This window comes from Mycteria americana (assembly GCF_035582795.1).
Source record: "Mycteria americana isolate JAX WOST 10 ecotype Jacksonville Zoo and Gardens chromosome Z unlocalized genomic scaffold, USCA_MyAme_1.0 Scaffold_18, whole genome shotgun sequence".
Classification (NCBI taxonomy): Eukaryota; Metazoa; Chordata; class Aves; order Ciconiiformes; family Ciconiidae; genus Mycteria; species Mycteria americana.
Window position 1 is genome coordinate 16,467,490 of NW_027445436.1, and position 18,316 is coordinate 16,485,805.

Consider the following 18,316-nt stretch of genomic DNA (forward strand, 5'->3'; position numbering starts at 1 on the left):
TTGACTCATATTCAACTTGCCATGAACCCAAACTCCCAGATCTCTTTCCGCGGGGCTGCTCTCCAGCCTCTTGTCCCCCAATTTGTACGTATAACCAGGATTACCCCATCCCAGGTGCAGAATCCGGCACTTGCTCTTGTTAAATTTCATACGGTTGGTGATTGCCCAGCTCTCTAGCGTTGTAGTAGTCACTTTAGCATTAGTAGCAAGGCTTGTTGAAGCCTCAGGCCGCAAGCTGTGAACTTTCACCCAGATCCACTGACTGTGCACTGAACTTTTACTTGGCTACATGAAGGAAAGCCCCGAAAGCAGTGCAAACCAGAAAGATAAGGAAGCTACAATCATCAGCAAAAGCTACAACCTTAGAGATAAGAGAAGAATCAGCCCACCTAGAGACAATGAAAGAACCCAATGAAGAACAGGAAGACCCCAGACCCAAATATTACTATTGGTCCAAACTGTCTCATGAGGGGAGGGGAATTTAAATTGTAAGGGTATAATTGCCCAGGGATTTCTTTGTTCTGGGTCTATCTCTGGAGGCACCCAACTAGAGCTGTTTTCACCACTGTACCAATCAATACATTCGTCTGGCAAACGTCATATTGGAGACTCTGCTTTGGGAAACCTAGCGTCAAGCCAGAGGGGAGAGAAAGCGCCTGAGAGTGAGTGTGTGTGTGAGCGAGGAGTCGAAAAGGGGCACCCGTCAGCTCAGTGGAGCTGCCCGCTGCGAAGGGACTCCGGTCCTAGCAGTTAAAGTCTCGGGTGGTGTGTGTGCGACTCCCTGAATGGTGTGTGAATGCTCAGGCAGCAGCTTCCCCTTTAACAGTTTGGCAACCCAGATGGGACCCTAGGCCAGCACCCTCGGCTCCTCCCACCTCCAAACATCTAACTGCCAGCTGTGGGTGAATTCACCTGGGACCTTTGAACAGGAGGCTCCGAAAGGTGAGTGTTAAAATTCCTTGAGCAGACTTGAGACTAGTGATTGGGGCCGTGTGTGGCCTGATCAGCGTAAACTGCACAAGAATAAAGAGAGAATGCGTGGCCTGACCAGCATAAAACGCACATAATTGAGACCCTGGTACTGGGGGGGGGGGGGGGGGGGAAGAGAAATAGGAAATGTACCCAGCATAGAAAAGGGGACACCCTTGGCCGAGGTCTTGCAGAATTAGGAGAAAATCTATGGTACAGCAGAATTATCTAAAAAGCGTGCAATCAAATTGTGCTAAGATGAATGGCCGTTTATTACAAGAATGGCAGGAGGGAGGCCTTTAGAGTTATGGCCAACCTGGGGAACCTTCGATCCACACAAATTAACCTATTTAAGTCGTTGACTGGAGGATAGATACCCATACCAAATGGATTACTGGTATGTATGGCATGCATGGTCTGGGGAAAGAAAACTCCCTGGACAAGAATCAAAAAAGAAAAAGGAGGTAATTGTAGCAGTAGCAGAAGCTACCGAGAAAAAAATTCCTGAGAGTAGTTCAACCCCACCTTATCTGTCTTCTTCTGACTCTCCTCCTCTTAACCCTCCGGCTGGCTGCCAGGCTCTTTCCTATGACTATGACTCACGTTCCTAATCCTGCTGCTATGCAACCTGGGGTCCCGATGGAGACTGCGCCAGTATTAACCTTTTATAGGCACCAGCCTTGGAAACCTAGTGACTTAGCATTGTGGGGAAGTAAGATGCCCCACCTAAGGGAAGATGCCGAGAGGTGTACCCAATTATTCTTGAATATATGTACAGGGTATAATCTGAATCGGAGTGACACTCAAATACAATAGTGGGAACTCTTTTGCCCTGATGAAAGAGAGAAAATAATGAATAAGGAGGCTGAATTGGATAACAGAAGGGAGGAAACAGAAACCCCTGGCCAGCAAGTGATCCAAACTGGGACTATAATCATGCAGGGGATCGAGCCGTTTGTCAGACAGGGCTCCAGAATTTGGTAGAAGCCATTAGAGCATGTGGGGAACTAGGGGTGAACTGGACTAAAGTACAAGAATGCAGGCAGAGACCTGATGAGCACCCCAGTGATTTTTGGGGATGACTCCAACAAGCTTTGCTAAAATACAGAGGAATGACGCCGCAGAATTTTAATGACGCGCTCGCTATTAGAGTCTTTGTGGATCAGGCAGCCCATGATATATGGAATTACTTTAAAGAACACATGCCCGGGTGGCAGGGAGAGAATTTGCAAAACATTTTGAGTATTGCTGTGTTTGCATATGATGGGCCTGAGGAAAGGCAAAAAGCTGAGCAGGTTAAAGAAAGGAAGAAAATAAAAGAGCAGGAGGCAAATTTATTGGCCACAGCTTTAGCAAGGCATTGGCAAGTGAGAGACAGGGGTCGGGGAGTGGGGGAAAGAGACTGGATACTAGGTCTGAGCTAAGATTTGGGAGAAAAGAAAGGGGATCGGGAAGGAATGCTGGAAGGGAGTGTTATTATTGTGGGAATCTGGGCATTCCCACTGGATATGCCCTACTTCAGCCGCGGGAGAGGGCAAAAGAAGGAAATTATCACCGGGAAGAATTACCCCAGGAAGACTCACAATCACAATAACTGAAGGAAAGAAACCCTGCGGATCCTGAAGGGGAAGCAGAAGGACTAGGAATTTTTAATATGTGGGTAACCCAACTGGATCAGCAGGGACATATTATAGGTAAAGTTGAAGGTCGTGAAGTTGAATTCTTGGTAGATACAGGAGCCACATTATCTCTTTTGAATTTTACCCTGAGAGGGTCTCGGACCACAGACAGAATTTTAATACGTGGAGTCACAGGACAGAAAGAGAAAAATTTGAGCAAACCTCTATTAGCAACCATAGGAAACAAGAGTATATGGGGGCAATTCGTATTGGCAGAGGACTCCCCAGTGTGCCTGTTAGGGAGAGATCTCTTGCAGGCTTTAGATGTAGAATTACACTTGTCGCCCGAAGGAATAGATTTAATAATCATGGGAATGACTGTAATCACTGGAAGCCCAAATAATGAGCTAAAAATACCAGAAGTATTGAAATCCATACCAACAAAGTTGTGGAATAAAACTAGCATGGATGTGGGATTACTAGTTTCAGCTCAACCTGTAAACATAAAAACAAAGGGAGGGAACCTCCCTCCAGCTATGAAACAGTACCCGATTCCCCAAGAAGCTGAGAAGAGCATTCAAAAGCAAATAGACCGGTATTTAGCCCGAGGAATTTTGAAGGTGTGTGTGTGTCACCATATAACACTCCTATACTCCCTGTAAAAAAGAATAGATTAGATGAAGATGGGGACCTGGAATACCGTTTTGTGCAAGATCTATGGGTAGTTAATCAGCATGTAGTGACTCTTCATCCAGTAGTGCCCGATCCCTCTACCATACTTTTACAAATACCGCATTGGGCAAGATCAATCACAGTAAAATATCTAACGGCTGCCTTCTTTAGTATCCCTTTAGATGAGGACAGCCAACTTTTGTTTGCCTTTACAAGGAAAGGACAACAATTAAACTGGATGCACCTCCCACAAGGGTTTGCAGGGTCTCCTACGATTTTTTCACAAATACTGAGAAATTATTTGAGACACATAAAATTACTGGACAAATCAGCCCTTGTACAATATGTAGATGATTTGCTGATAGCAAGTAAAGACGAGGACACCTGTATAAAAGACACTATACATCTATGTACTGCCTTAGCAGAGAAAGGTCATTGTGCATACCCATCCAAACTTCAGCTGTGTCAGAAAGAATATTTAGGTCGAAAAGGGGCACCCGTCAGCTCAGTTGAGCTGCCCACTGCAAAGGAACTCCGGTCCTAGCAGTTAAAGTCTCGGGTGGTGTGTGTGCGACTCCCTGAACGGTGTGTGAATGCTTGGGCAGCGGCTTCTCCTTTAACACTAGTCTATCCAGATCTCTCTGTAAGGCCTCTCTACCCTCAAGGGAGTCCACAGCTCCTCCTAATTTAGTATCATCAGCAAACTTACTTAATGTACATTCCACTCCTGCATCCAGATCACTTGTAAAAACATAAAAAGAGCACTGGCCCTAAAATTGAGCCCTGGGAAACCCCACTGGTGACTGGTCACCAGCCTGATGTAACCCCATTTCCTATAACTCTTTGAGCCTGACCTGTCAGCCAATTGCTCACCCATCGTATTATGGACTTGTCTAGCTGTATGCTGGACATTTTGTCCAGATACTGCGAGAGACAGTATCAAAAGCTAAAATCCAAACCCACCACATCTACTGGCTTCCCTTGGTCAACTAGATGGGTGACCTTGTCATAAAAGGAAATTAAGTTGGTTAAACAGGACTTTCCCCTTGTGAATCCGTGCTGGCTATGACCAATGACTGTGTTGTGTCTCAAGTATTTTTTCAGTAACTCCCAGAATAAACTTATCCATAATTGTACCAGGCACTGAAATGGGACTGACAGGCCTGTAATTACCAGGGTCTTCCTTCTTCCCCTTCTTGAAAATTGGGACAACATTTGCCAGCTTCCAGTCAACTGGGACCTCTCTCCAGACTCCCAAGGCCATTGAAAAATAATGGCGAGAGGTCCTGCGATAACATTGGCCAGGGATTTCAGTACCCTGGGATGAATGCCATCGGGCCCCATACTTATGTGCATCCAGCTGGAGCAGCAAGTCTCAAACAAGTTCAGAGTCAGCTGGGAGTTTATCATCCCCCCCAGTCACAATCTTCCAACACAGGGCTCTGGGTGTCCCAGGGCCCATCATTGGTGTTAAAGACAGAGGCGAAGAAGGCATTAAACGTCTCTGCTTCGTTTACGTCCCTATTTGTGAGGTAACCAACCTCATCAAGCAATGGACCAATGTTATCTCTGATCCTCACTTTGAAGTGATTAAACAGAAGCATTGCTTATTAGGACATAAGCCACAAGTACATTATTATTCATGCTCATCAAATCTACTTTTTTGAAAGACTGGCTAATCAAATTATGCAATCACCAAGAGCCTGGCTATCAGATTTGTCAGAAAAAGCAAAATGTTCTCCCCATTCCTAGTTCAAATTTCTTTCATTGATACTTTCATGCTTCTTACATTGTTATGCAAGTAAAGTATCTACAACCTACAATATAGTCTCTCAAGAGGAGTACACAAAGAATATATGATATACAGCTAAAAAAAAAAGTAATCCCACATTAAACAGCTGCTTTGTTCTTAGTTTGAAAAAAGTGATGAGTTAGGTAACTGATGAGAGAAAAGAATGGGCTACAGCAGATGATTAAAAAAAGACAAATGAAGTGTCGAAAAAGTTCAATAAATCCTAATGGTTCTTGACTCTTACCTTTTTTTATATACTCTTATAGCCTGAGTATTGAACGTGCTTGAAAAAATCAGTATTACAGGCTAAATTCAATGCACTTTTCTAAACTGCAAATTCAGAAAAAAATAAAAGTAACTTAAGTGTGAAGTCAGTCACTTTATGGCATGTTTAATAAGCCTCTACGCGAGTCCTCTCACACACTAGGAATAAATACCTATATAGTTGCTCTAGTCCTAAATGAGGACAATATTAATGTTCCTAAGTTGACTCAAGTCACATGCACACACACCGTAGCACAGAGTACAGAACTAGGCTTCTAGTTGGAGAAGGAAGGGTGGAGTGGGACAGAGCCACGCCTCTTCTTGCATCTGTGTGCAGCTGTCACACAAGTGGGAGCTACTGCTGTATCATCTCCCCCACAGGGAGTATAAGATTTAAAAAAAGAAAAAAAAAAGAAAAAGGAATATTTTTTTTAAAAAGTTACCTTCACTTACAGTATGCCAGCTGCTGCAGAGTAACTGTAGATGTGCATATTGTTATCACACAACAAGCACAAGCTGTTTACTTGCTTATTCACACAGCCATTCTCCAAAAGCAAATCTGAATCCTGCTGACTCCACTTGTATAATTTCCCCAGATGTTTTCATCACTTTCTTTGTACTAGCCCTGAAACGTATACAGCAGCATGGCAAGCTGGTCCAGGCAGGCCTCATCCTTCAAAATAACTTTTTCTTTTTAAGTCTGGGTTATTTTTCAGTGGATCAGCTCCCTGAAATATACAGATGTGTGGCCACCTAAGTTCTTGTGCTGGGCAGGAGGCTGTAACACAGCAGCTCAGATTTAGATTAGCTTAAGCCACCACAGACCAGCACCAAGTCTTCTGTCACAACTGGCAATTGTTTCACCTCAGAGGAATGCCCACCTATACAGTGCCCCTGAAACATAATGTAATTTATTAAGCATGGTTTTTAAGAGGCCACAGGATTTGTATTAGGCTCACAAAATAGTTCTCAGGAATAGTCAGACTTTGCCCAGACTTGTCTCGGCCAGCCTAGAGCTTTCTTTTACTAGTTTAACTGTAACCGCTATTATGGCTATGTAACAGTTACCTACTTTGTTTTAGTTTTTGCTCAGCTTTGTACAATTGTGTGGCGTAACACTGCTGTATTGATTTTTGTTACTAACAAGAATGAGCTATCTCTGACTTTGAATAAAAATACAGCATAAATTATCAAACCTGAGGAGAGCAGGAACATGGGGTGATAGCAGAGCCCTTGAAAACACAGGCACAGGAAGACGCTGAAGTGCCCCAGTGCTATAAACAACTCACCAATAGTTAAGTACTGGTCATCAAAGAAATGCAACCCTGAGAGATGGACAAAACCAGTTTTCGGATAACAAAGAAAAACAATTCAACACATGGAAAACACCATATACAGTAAATTCAGATAAAGTACGGAGTGCAAAACAATGAAGAAAAACTAAGATGTGGATTTTTATATGCGTTTCTATATGCAGACTCAGAGAAGCACAAAACCATCAACATCATACTCCTCTCAGTAAAGGATTTGAGATACTGATGACTTGCTTGAATTTGTCCCCTCCCCATTACCAAATTTAGCCAGTGGCCTTAGGACCCAGAGGACCAGCAAAAAGGTGATGTGGGATAATGGCCGAGGTGGCTTAAAAATTAAAACTTATATTCACACTTAAGGCACAGCATTGAAGAAGCCTCCCAGGTGGAATGCAGCTGACATGTAAGGAATCCATGGCATGGGAGTTCCCTAGGCCTGCAACCTTAGATGTTGGTAACGCCAGGGGAACTTGGCGTGCTGACTCTAAGAGGCGCTGCCCAGAGGGTGGAGTGGTGTGGAGATGCCGCAGCCAGGCTCTGCATTAATAGGGGAACTTAAAGGTGTCATGGAACTGATAAGCTGCATATTTACTACCCTGGGCCAACAGCCTGCCACGTTTTTGACAAAATGCTGTCCTTTTGGTGAACTTTGCTCATTATAACATCATTATAATACCAAAACACACCTCCATCCCAAAAGCTACCCGCCTCCAAGGTGCGACCACCCCTCACTGAGCTTGCGCACTGAATTTTTCTAGCTTATACCTTTAAAAGCGAAGCGAGAAAACTTTACACCAATCCTAAACAAAGGTATGTATGACTAGAGTCACTCAAGCTCCACCTGAAAGGTGAAAAATAGTATAAAATGGTTTAAGAGAAAGAGAATGTTAGGGAAGACACCATCGTGTATCACTCTGACGTTTGGGATCAGTCGACGGGCTGAGCCTCTCTTCCCCCCCATCGGGATGAAAAGAGCTAAAATCCCCAAAGACAAAAAGAAATGCTGTAAATATCTTGGTTGCTCAATGTTTCCTTTTAGTCTCCCTTTCGCAGATAATTTGGCCTAGCTTGCCAGTAAGCTTAGACAGCAGAATTGCTAACGAGCTTTCTTTATTTGACCTAATCATTAGAGTAAGAATGCTTTGCCTGTGTTAAATCCTTGGTTAGCTGAGATAGTTGCAATGAAGATAGATAAAAAGGAATTCTTCAGGCCCTGTGTCCCTGGAAAGGGCTGATAAGGAGAAACTACTCAAGAACCACCTGATTTTGGATATGCAAGGAAGGTATGAGCAAGACAAAGATGGACTGAGCATGCGTAAAGACAAAGTTCAGTCAGCGGTCAGAGTGATGAAGACTACTGACTTCCTCCAACGACCACCAGAGGATCCCTAACGACCACCTAAGGACTTAAGTACGCATGCGTCAGGGACATTTACATATATTAATGAGTTCCAAGAAATCTCATGTTTATATAAATTAATCTTATGAATATGTATATTTTGCAACATATAACCTCTGTGATCTTGCTTGTTTGTCGGAGCACTTGTGGCGGAGCGATCCCCAGTGCTGCCCAGCGCTGCAATAAAGAATACCTGCTTAATAGTCATCCCGACTATTGAGTTCTGATTTCGGCTTTTCACGGCAACAGGGACGCCTTTGGGTAAGAGTCGAACACTTGGTTATACCAAGTGCCTCCCCGGGAAACTTAGAAATCTCTATAGAGTCGCTTTATTATTTTCTTTTAACGCGTTTGTCCTCCAGCCATATTACTTATATTCCTCCGGATGTGCTATATCCGGCCGTGTTACTCATATTCTTCCGGCCGGGTTATCTACATGTTTGTGTCCGGCCGTGTTATTCCTACTCATATTCTTGACATTTGTATGTGCTTTGCAGACAGTTAATTTATCACCGGTAATCCAAAGAATCTGTGCATCTGTTGCTCTAATAAACTGCACTCTTCACTGCTCTGGCCGTGATAGTTCCTTCAACACGACCAGACTGAGGGGGTGTAAAAGTTAATGCTGTCGCCTTAGTGAAAACCCTGAACCAATAAGTGGCTACACATACAGTCCTTAGAAAATAAACCGTTGACCAGGTCTGAGACTAAGACTGGACCTAGCCGCACCTAGGCTCCTCTCTGAGAAGGAGTTTAGAAAGCAAGGGGGTCCTGTCTGAACCTCGTGACTCAACGGGAGGGTTCCCCTCAGCCACCCCTCAGACTCTTATTTGTATGCAACAGTAACTCTTAACGCAACAGGTGAGTATAACATCAGGGAAAGGGTGCTATTAGAAACAAAGTAGAAACATTAGAATCTTTGTGTCTTAATTTTGACTGTATATAATTTGAACTGTGTTAGTATAATTCTAACTTAATTCAGTGGGAATTTAAGCAGCCTACTCTGTCACTTTGATGCAACAAACCTGTAACAAAATCAAAACCAGCATCCATGGACTTCCATAAATCAAGTGAACAAACAGAAGAGCCACACTAAGCAGTAAAGAAATTGCTCACACAGGATAACACCACTAGTAACTTCTAATCTCTTGTTCTCAGCTCTGAGACTCTAACTTAAACTGCAGCAGCAGAGACATTCAGATGAAGAACATGCAAGCTAATCTCAGAGCTGGAAGCACTAAGGACAGTGATATACAGACACTGAGCTAGCTCCACGCTAGCATCATTAAACCACTTCCAGGTCCAGGGGAACATAGCCACATGGTACAGCATTTATCATGTGAACACACAGACCTGCACCAGCTCTGACTACTATCTCCACACAGTTGTTCATTGCCTAGTATAGGCTTTCCCTCTCTGTTTCCCAGTCTATAAACATGAGGAAAAAGCTTGTTCAGGTAACTTTTGTGATGATTTATTATTAAGCAATGGTCATCTGAAGTGCTGTTCAGTATTACCACACAGTTCTCTCAGTAAAACTATCAAAGAGCAGCAATAAGCCAGTACAGAAACTTCCACAAATTACAAATTCCACAGAAGTAAAACTGTGTCTTATTAGATCGTGGTGGGTTCACCCTGGCTGGATGCCAGGTGCCCACCAAGCTGCTCTATCACTCCCACTCCTCAGCTGGACAGGGGAGAAAAAAATACAACAAAAGGCTCATGGGTTGAGATAAGGACAGGGAGATCACTCAGCAATTACCGTCATGGGCAAAAACAGACTCAACTTGGGGAAATTAATTTAATTTATTGCCATTCAAAATCAGAGTAGGGTAATGAGAAACAAAACCAAATCTTAAAACACCTTCCCCCTCACCCTTCCCTTCTTCCCAGGCTCAACTTCACTCCCAATTTTCTCTACCTCCTCTCCCCGAGCAGCGCAGGGGGATGGGAAATGGGGGTTGCGGTCAGTTCATCACACATTGTCTCTGCCACTCCTTCCTCCTCACACTCTTCCCCTGCTCCAGTGTGGGGTCCCACCCACAGGAGACAGTCCTCCATGAACTTCTCCAATGTGGGTCCTTCCCACGGGCTGCAGTTCTTCAGGAATGGACTGCTCCAGTGTGGGGCCCTCCATGGGCTGCAGGTGGATATCTGCTCCACCGTTAACCTCCATGGGCTGCAGGGGGACAACCTGCTTCACCATGGTCTTCACCACGGGCTACAGGGGAATCTCTGCTCTGGCACCTGGAGCACCTCCTCCCCCTCCTTCTTCACTGACCTTGGTGTCTGCAGAGTTGTTTCTCTCACATATTCTCACTCCTCTCTCCCCTGGCTGCTGTTGTGCAGCAGTTTTTTTCCCCTTCTTAAATATGTTATCACAGAGGCGCTACCACTGTCGCTGATTGGCTCGGCCTTGGCCAGCAGCAGGTCCATCTTGGAGCTGGTTGGCACTGGCTCTGACGGACACAGGGGAAACTTCTGGCATCTTCTCACAGGGGCCACCCCTGTAGCCCCCTCCTCCGCTACCAAAACCTTGCCACACAAACCCAATACATAGATATAACAGTTTTCTCAAAACTATCTAGACACCAATAAGTTATACTTTTGGCTGACGGAAAGAATATAGAGACTGAAAAAAAATGTTAACCTAAGTAAATCTAGTTTTCCCACACCTCAGAATACTTTGTCTACAAAAAACAACACAAACCACCATCCACTTACAAATGCAGAGAACATTTATAATGTTCCTGTCCAGCAAAGCCAGTAACCATAACACAGGTCATGAAAGGGACCCAAAACAAGCAGCAGTCACCAAGCTGCTCAATCAGACCACACTAGAACTTTCTAGCTTAAAAATAACACACAAGTTCATAATTTGCACACCCTGCACAGTGACAGGAAACAGGACCTGAAATCATATAATCAATTTGCAGTAGTACTTGAGAACTGTTCCCCGTTTTGGGGGTTTTTCTTGGTTTGGGGTTTTTTTTTTTTTGAGAACTCAAAGTGTCTTTATTTAGCATAAACATAGTGATAAACCTGTATCCATTTTACTTTTCTAGTCTTGAAGTCCAATCCTTAAAAGCTAATCAGGTATTAGAAAGCATACCCATTTTATTGTTAGTCTTTCACTAACTGAATTTAAATAAGTCATAATACAAAGTTGATTGTACAGAACTGGACTATTTAACATCCTGATCCAGCACACATACTAATTCCTGTCTCTGCCTGAGCCAGTGCAGTCTTTGTAGGGTGCAGCCTTAATAAACGCCACTGTGACCAAATATTTAACATCAAAGCCTTGCACTTACAGTCATAATAAGAGGAATCCAGATAGATAAACTGCAACTTTTCTTTAAAATGAAGACTGTGTTAAAACTAGACAAAACCAAGACTCAGGTGTTGAACTTACCATCGGTTTTGCGGTGTGAACTATTGAATCAGAAATATCCCATTTAACATTTGTTTTGGTAAAACAGGTAAGACTTCCTGCCTCTGCGAGGTATACGGCGAGACTGCCCTGTACGCTGACGGGGCAGCGTGACAAAAACCCCCGTTTAATTGCGGTCTCGGGAAAGAAAGACCTTTTCCTGACGACGGTGCGCAAGGGGAAGAAACCAGCAGCCATTGCAGAACTTACGCCACAGCCGCCCTCCAGCACACCTCAGCAGCCCCACCCCACTGCAACAACAACCCCCAGACCCCGCAGCAGGCACAGCCAGCAGCGCACGAAGCCCCACTCGCAGCTCCTCCGCTCGGCCCGGCGGAGCCCCCAGGGGCCGCGGCGGCAGGGACCCCTCCCCGCTCAGGGCGACGGGGACTGCCCTCAGAGCTCGCAGCAGAGCCGAGCCCGCTCCCACTCTCCGCTCGCCCCCTCGGGAACGGCGAGACCGCCCTCAGCCTCCCCCAAAGGCTTCCCCCCCCCCGCGCGCGCGCGCGCGCGCACTCACCGCCTCACGACACCGGTCTTAATCTTGATCTGCCTCAAGCGTAGGTCAGCCATGACGGGACTGATGGAGGAGCAGCACGGACTAGACCCTAGCGGCGCAGAGACGGATGATACGGCGCAGCGCCGTGACTACACAGCTCGATCCCACGCATGCGCCAAGCCGCCAGCCTGGGCGGCACCACCGAGAGCGGGGGCGGGGCTCCGCGCCCCTCCCCCCCGCCCCGTGGAGGCGTCCCCATAGCGACCAGCGAGGGCCGGGCCGGGCGTGGGTGGGTTTCGCGTGTGCGCAGTAGCTTGCGCGGCGCTGCGACCGCCCCTCGAGCGGTCAACTGTAATTCACTATTTCTTCATAAGCACACACGCAAAAAAAGCCTGAATCCACCCTCAGATGCAGCAATAGGAGTTATTCTGAGGTAGAAACAAATTAAAAGGCAACATTAGCACTGGCAGCTCAGTCCTAGAGTTATAACCGACTGACTGTTTAAGGGCTGTTTTCCTTCATGCTTATACTTAGTTGAGGCTAACCATTTAAGGGGTCAAATCCTAGAAAAATAGTCCTTTGGGTCTGTGTTTGAAAGAACTTCCCCTGAATGAGCATTTAAATCAATAAGAAGGAAAAAAAATAGCTTCAATGAATAAATAAGAAAGATAAATATAGCTTCGGTGGAGTACAGTTCAGGAAGGTCTGTATAGACCTTTTGTTTTTCACATCCTTTTGTCCTGTGTTAGTCACTTGCCCTGATTCTCGACACTGTTAATGACCAATACCTCTTGAGAAAAAACAGCTGCAAGGGAGGATGTCATATTCCTTTTGATGACGTGCCAGTTATAGGTCATTAGCCAGCAGCCCTAGGAGTGCAGCTGGCACTATTGGGCCCCCTTCAGATATGGTATAGGGAGGGCCAAGATCGCTCAAGTCCACGGAGTTGTGTCTTATTCACAGAGGAGGACGAACATGACCCCTGTTACAGAGCCCAGCAAACCTCCCCAGGGTCCTGCGAGCTGGGCCAGCCCAAATACAGCCTTGGCTTCGCAGGTTGTCTCTGTAGGAAGACGTAGGTCTTAAAATCAACAGCCTGCATAATGCCATGAATGACTGTGACCTGGAGACAAGTTTACAGATGTATTATTTATTTAATATGCAAACCTGACGTCACTCATGCAGGAAGAGGAGGAAGCAGAGCAGCATTCTAGCAGGCGTAAGGGAAAACGTGGCCCCTTGCTTTGACAGAAACCCAAATCTTATTCATCCAGCTTTAGAAAGTTGTATCAAGGCATGCTGGGGCTGAAGCTGTTCTCTAAACAATTCCAAGGCAGTGTGATTTCCACTTTGGAAATACAGACCTGTACAAGGGAAGCTGCATTACCACTGTGCACCTACACATCAATTAATTTTTTGAAAATAGTCTTCAATGTCATTTCTGTATTTGACATAGTTGTTCCATAAACGAGGAGGCCAACAACAAATAACAGTATGAAAATAAAAATTGCCTAGAAGCAGCAGTATTAAGAAAAGTAACTCATGTTTTCAAGTGCTACAAATGTTTTATTTCTAGCCCTGAAGCATTAACTCGCATCACTGACAGTGTTCAGGCTCAGTTACTGAATTTTAGAAGTGGAATACAATTGTTTTCTTACAGCTAATTCAGATAACTAAACAGATGATAATATATCAAATCTGAGTTCATATTTAAGCATGTATGATGATAACATGAAAAAGTGTTACTGGTGGATGCTGAAGTATATTGTAAAATGTGTCTAAAAGCATGATCTACTTTATTATTAATAAAAGTTGGTATTAGTACCTGAAAATGATAAAGTAACACTTAAAAAAGAATTATTTTATTGCTAAGAGTCTGGATATCTGGATAACCGGGAAAGTATGCATAATGCTTTCCAAGACAGACACTCCTTTTTTAATTAAAGGTTTGTTTGGGTTTTTTTCCCAGAACTTCTTTGAAATCATTTCTAGCCTAGTCAGTTGTAGATGTTTCCATGTGAATTAGTGAAGTTATACCAGAGGTAAATACACTCCATTATGAAAATTGTGAACCCTATTGTACCTTTTGAGTGGTACAGAAACTGTAGATTCTTCCATGAATTTTGGCAGCATTCTGCTTGTGTTGCATCTGGTTGAATGTTTTTCATAAGATCTATTAGTCCTAAGTCATTATGTGCACACTATTGCATAGAGACAGGTGCTTAAACATAGTTTGCTGATGCTCTAGCTATGCTGACATATGGAGCAAGTCATTCTGTATGTGAGACCCTTATATGTATCTTTCCATATTCTCCTGTATTGCTCCCTCCCAGCATCTCAAATGTAAAGATGCAGCTGCCGTGAATATGACTTCCTTTCCTCTGACTATTGTCATCTAGTCATCTCAGCTTTCATCTGGCTCCACATAAGGAATACTTCCAAGGCAGTTTGTTATGTGTTTTGCACAAATTTACTCGAGCAGGTGCAATTGTTGCTGCTGATGTACTTCTGTCTAAAAAATCCAGCTAATTCTTGTTTATTTCTTCTGGATAAGAGCACATGTAGCGATTACTGCTCATTTCCATTTCATTTAAGAACAAAGGACTGGAAGCAGCTAATCAGACTGATGAGCTCAGGTCTCTACAAACATAAACAACTATAAAATAGATGTTTGATCTGAAATATTCACAGTGCACCCATTTTGCATGCAAGGGAGCACACCAGGCTGCAGAGCACTTCCTACAACTCATAACAATCTCTGTTAAAGACCAGCTAAGGAGTTAATGCCACACATATGCTTCACCACAAGAAAAGAGTAGACGGACTCAAAGGCATTGCTGTATGCCACAAGTCCCTCTGATATGGGCAATTGCAAGTTAATAGGTCTCCCAATTAAAGACTACCCTTAAGAAACACACAACTTCTAAGCTGTGCAAATAGTAAATCTCATTAATCCTGTATTCTCATCATATCCCTTCCTCCCCTTTAAATTCATGATGTTTCCTTGGCTTTAGTAAGGGAGTTCCTGAAATAACAGGGCTGGATTTTTGTTGCAGTGGAGCTGTTTTGTGTTATACGACTAGTTCGTTTGGACTATAGAGCAAACGTTTATCAGCTGATATAGTTAAAATTAGAGGTATGCCATTTCCACCTATGCTGCTGAGGTCAGAGTGTATCTTGCAGAAGGAGGTACAGTCACCTCTGAAGTCCACTAAACCCCAGTGGCAGTTTCCATCATCTTGTTCATTACCAGTTGGTTTAGACAGCTTGAAAAACCCATGGCCATAGCTGTGCCAAATGTACATTTGCTTCAGCTGAGGACTGAAACCATTACTTTAATAAGTAAATGCACAATGAGCTTTTATACTATTTTGTTTATCCATCGAAACCATCTGCGCAGTTCAAATATAATTTCATTTTCATTTATGATAAAACAAAATGTGGAAGTTATTTAGTCTTCAAATTTTATCTTTTTTGTAGGAAAAGCAAATTTCATTCAGCCTCTCTAAAGGGTATTACATAAATAAGATTAGATTTTAAATAAAGGTTAGTAGTGTCTCCTTAATTTTTTTGATATATTCAGTAGATAAAATTAACCTCTGTACAGCTGGCCAGTGCAAAGCTAGACACCATTTAAGTGCACAAGAATGAATTTCCCTGGTTGTGAGCATACAACATAGTATCAGTATTCTGTGTAGTGTAGATCTCTTGACCCACTTTCTTATTAGGTGATCATCACTGGTCAAAATGATCTTCCAAAAATATCCCCCCAAAATGCTTAGAGAGTTATTCAATGCCACAAATACAGGCAAGTGGCATAGGTTATTAGCACATAGCCATGGGATGGGACAAGGATAAAATGGGTTGCTGCTGCAGAGTTTGCGAGATACCTACTGAACACGGTGAATCAAGTGGGAGCTGCTTTGTTACAGGAGAGGCTCGATTATGTTGGGAAGTTATGTAAAGGAGGAATGAGTCAACCAGGCAGAAACTGAAAAGAGTCAGGGGCAAAGTCCATTCCCATTTCTGCCTTTGTAGCTTCACCAAACGCTGCTGGGACAGATTCTGATTTCATCTATGCTTCTGTGAAAAGGAAGTAGCCCACTGGGATGTGGTGGTATAAAATCAGAAGGAAACCTACTCATTTTCAGCAGAATTATAGTGACAGTACAATTTACCCTTGGGAGAGAAGGCAGCAATGGTGATTCCTCAAATATTACACTATTGGGGAGCACATGTTGCAAAACTTCCCTCTCATACAGTTTTGAGGGTTGAACTGTGCCTATAATAAATGCTAAGCTACAATTCAAACCTTTTTAGCTAACTAGAGGCTTTTTTTTAAAGCAGTTTTTCCTAGCTCAGACCAACCATTAGGTGAAGAGCTGGAAGTAGTGAGAGAAAAAGGGATTTATGTGTGTGCATCAAAAGGAGAATATATCCCTTTGCAAATTATTTCCATGGGTCCCCTACCTACAAATGAAGAGATACGTGATATAACAATTCATTGCTCTGACACACATTATAATCATGATGTGCAGTTTTTAATGCATCGTGTTACATTAAGCTTAGCCCATGGTCTAACACCATGTAACATAAATCTCTGTGAAGGGAGTAACAACACGATGCTGCTGGTTTTCAAAAGACACACATGATTTTTTTCAAATCACTTATTTTTTATCTATGAATGCCCAATCTAAAAATCAAGGTGGCAGACGAAAGTGAAGTGAATGACTATCCACAAACCAGAATATTTATCTTGTGTAGTTTTGCTTATTGCTACCTGTATTCAAAGACTCTAGTCAATCTTTAACTTGTAATGCATGAGCAAAGTTGACGGACATATTTTTTTGTCACCCTCAGTTAGATTTTATTCGTGGTCAATCAAGGGAGACCTGACAGCCATTAAGACTAAAACACACTGAGAATCCTCACAAGTGTTTATTTCGCAATAGAGAGGGGCTTTGATTATGAACCTGCCACTAATGTTATTTTGGCTGCTTTATTTTTATCCTACCTATGAGACAGATTTTCTGTTTTAATTGATAGTTTATTTTAAAATAAAAATATCATGTAAGTGATTCTCACTGAATGAAATAAAATGAATTATTGATTTGACAATAACTGGATATAATAAAATATCCACTGAAAGATCAAATTCAAATCTGAAGTTTAAAGAACTCACAGAATAAAGCTGCATGTGATGAATCTCTTTGGAAAAAAAGAGGTAGATTTTATATATTTATATATACATATACATTTCCTTATTTATCTCCTCCTGAGTCATTAGAAAGCTTCAGGATATTTGAAGACTTTTTATATAAGTGTCTTGAAATTGGTCTTCAATGCCTGCTTGATTCCTAAGTGATTATCTTTATTTTTAATTGAATCCTTTCTGTGGTACAATACAAAGCAAAACCATGAAACTCACAGACATCAACTGACATCTGTGTGGGTTTGACTGATCACATGCTTCAGTGCAAAGTGTAAATACCAGCAAAGGGGATTCCTCTTTTTTTTGCCCACGTCTGAAAACTGTAATTCTTACCAGAGACTGAACACTTGGGACAGTATTCTCCAATGAAGAAACAATCTTTGCCAGTGCTTAGCAGACAGGAACATGTTGGTAGCACACAAAGGCGGAGAACTGTAAAATAGTTGGCACAAACTTGCAGATCATGCTAATATCCCTTGTGGTGCTGCATGTGATGTCTTCAAAGCTTCTCATGAGTCAGTAAAAAAGGAAAAATAGTATCTGTAGACTGCAGCATCGAGATGAAGCAGTATTTAGAAAATTTCTAAAGTATTCTAAGTATTTAGAAGCTTTCTTCTTGTCTTAATAATGTGACAGGCAGGTAATGTACAAAGGCATGCCTTGTAGTAACTGCACAAAGAGACTTCCAGAGAAAAAAGCTGATGGGTTTTGGTACCGCTTCCCTTCTCTAAGAGCTGGAAAGGGGATGTTATGCTAACCCCTGAGCACCTTGCAGGGGAGGAGATGAATAAACCTTTTGGCCTAATTCATTCCTGTGTCACCTCCTTCAGCATTATTGATTGGTCAGGAGTAAAACTGACCAAAAGGGGAATGGGGTGGGGGAACCACTTTTAAAATGTGACTTAATCTTCTCAAGCTGCCTGGACGCTTTTTATTCCTTAAGTCACTTAGAAGGTTGCTGTAACTTTCCCCTCACTTCTGCTCTTTCAGCCATGCCCTGACTGCCTCTTCCTTCTTATAATGAACCTGAGCTATTCCTTCATCCTCAAGGTCCTTTTTAATGCCCTATTTTTATCTTAGCTCTCATCTTTGCACTGAGACACAGATATTTCCCTGAATAGCTGGTGGTGCCAGTTTTCATTAG

General features: G+C 43.1%; 1 protein-coding gene across 1 annotated transcript in view; it reads right to left on the reverse strand.

Annotated features, from left to right (window-relative positions):
• LOC142402921 (tubulin-specific chaperone A-like) overlaps nt 1-12,137 on the reverse strand; it is a 61,041-nt gene extending 48,904 nt beyond the window's left edge. The window contains exon 1 of the mRNA XM_075488899.1: nt 11,982-12,137. Coding sequence (XP_075345014.1) covers nt 11,982-12,034 — 53 coding nt within the window. The 5' untranslated portion in view covers nt 12,035-12,137. The remainder of the gene's footprint in view (nt 1-11,981) is intronic.
• Between the last annotated feature and the right edge of the window lie 6,179 nt (nt 12,138-18,316).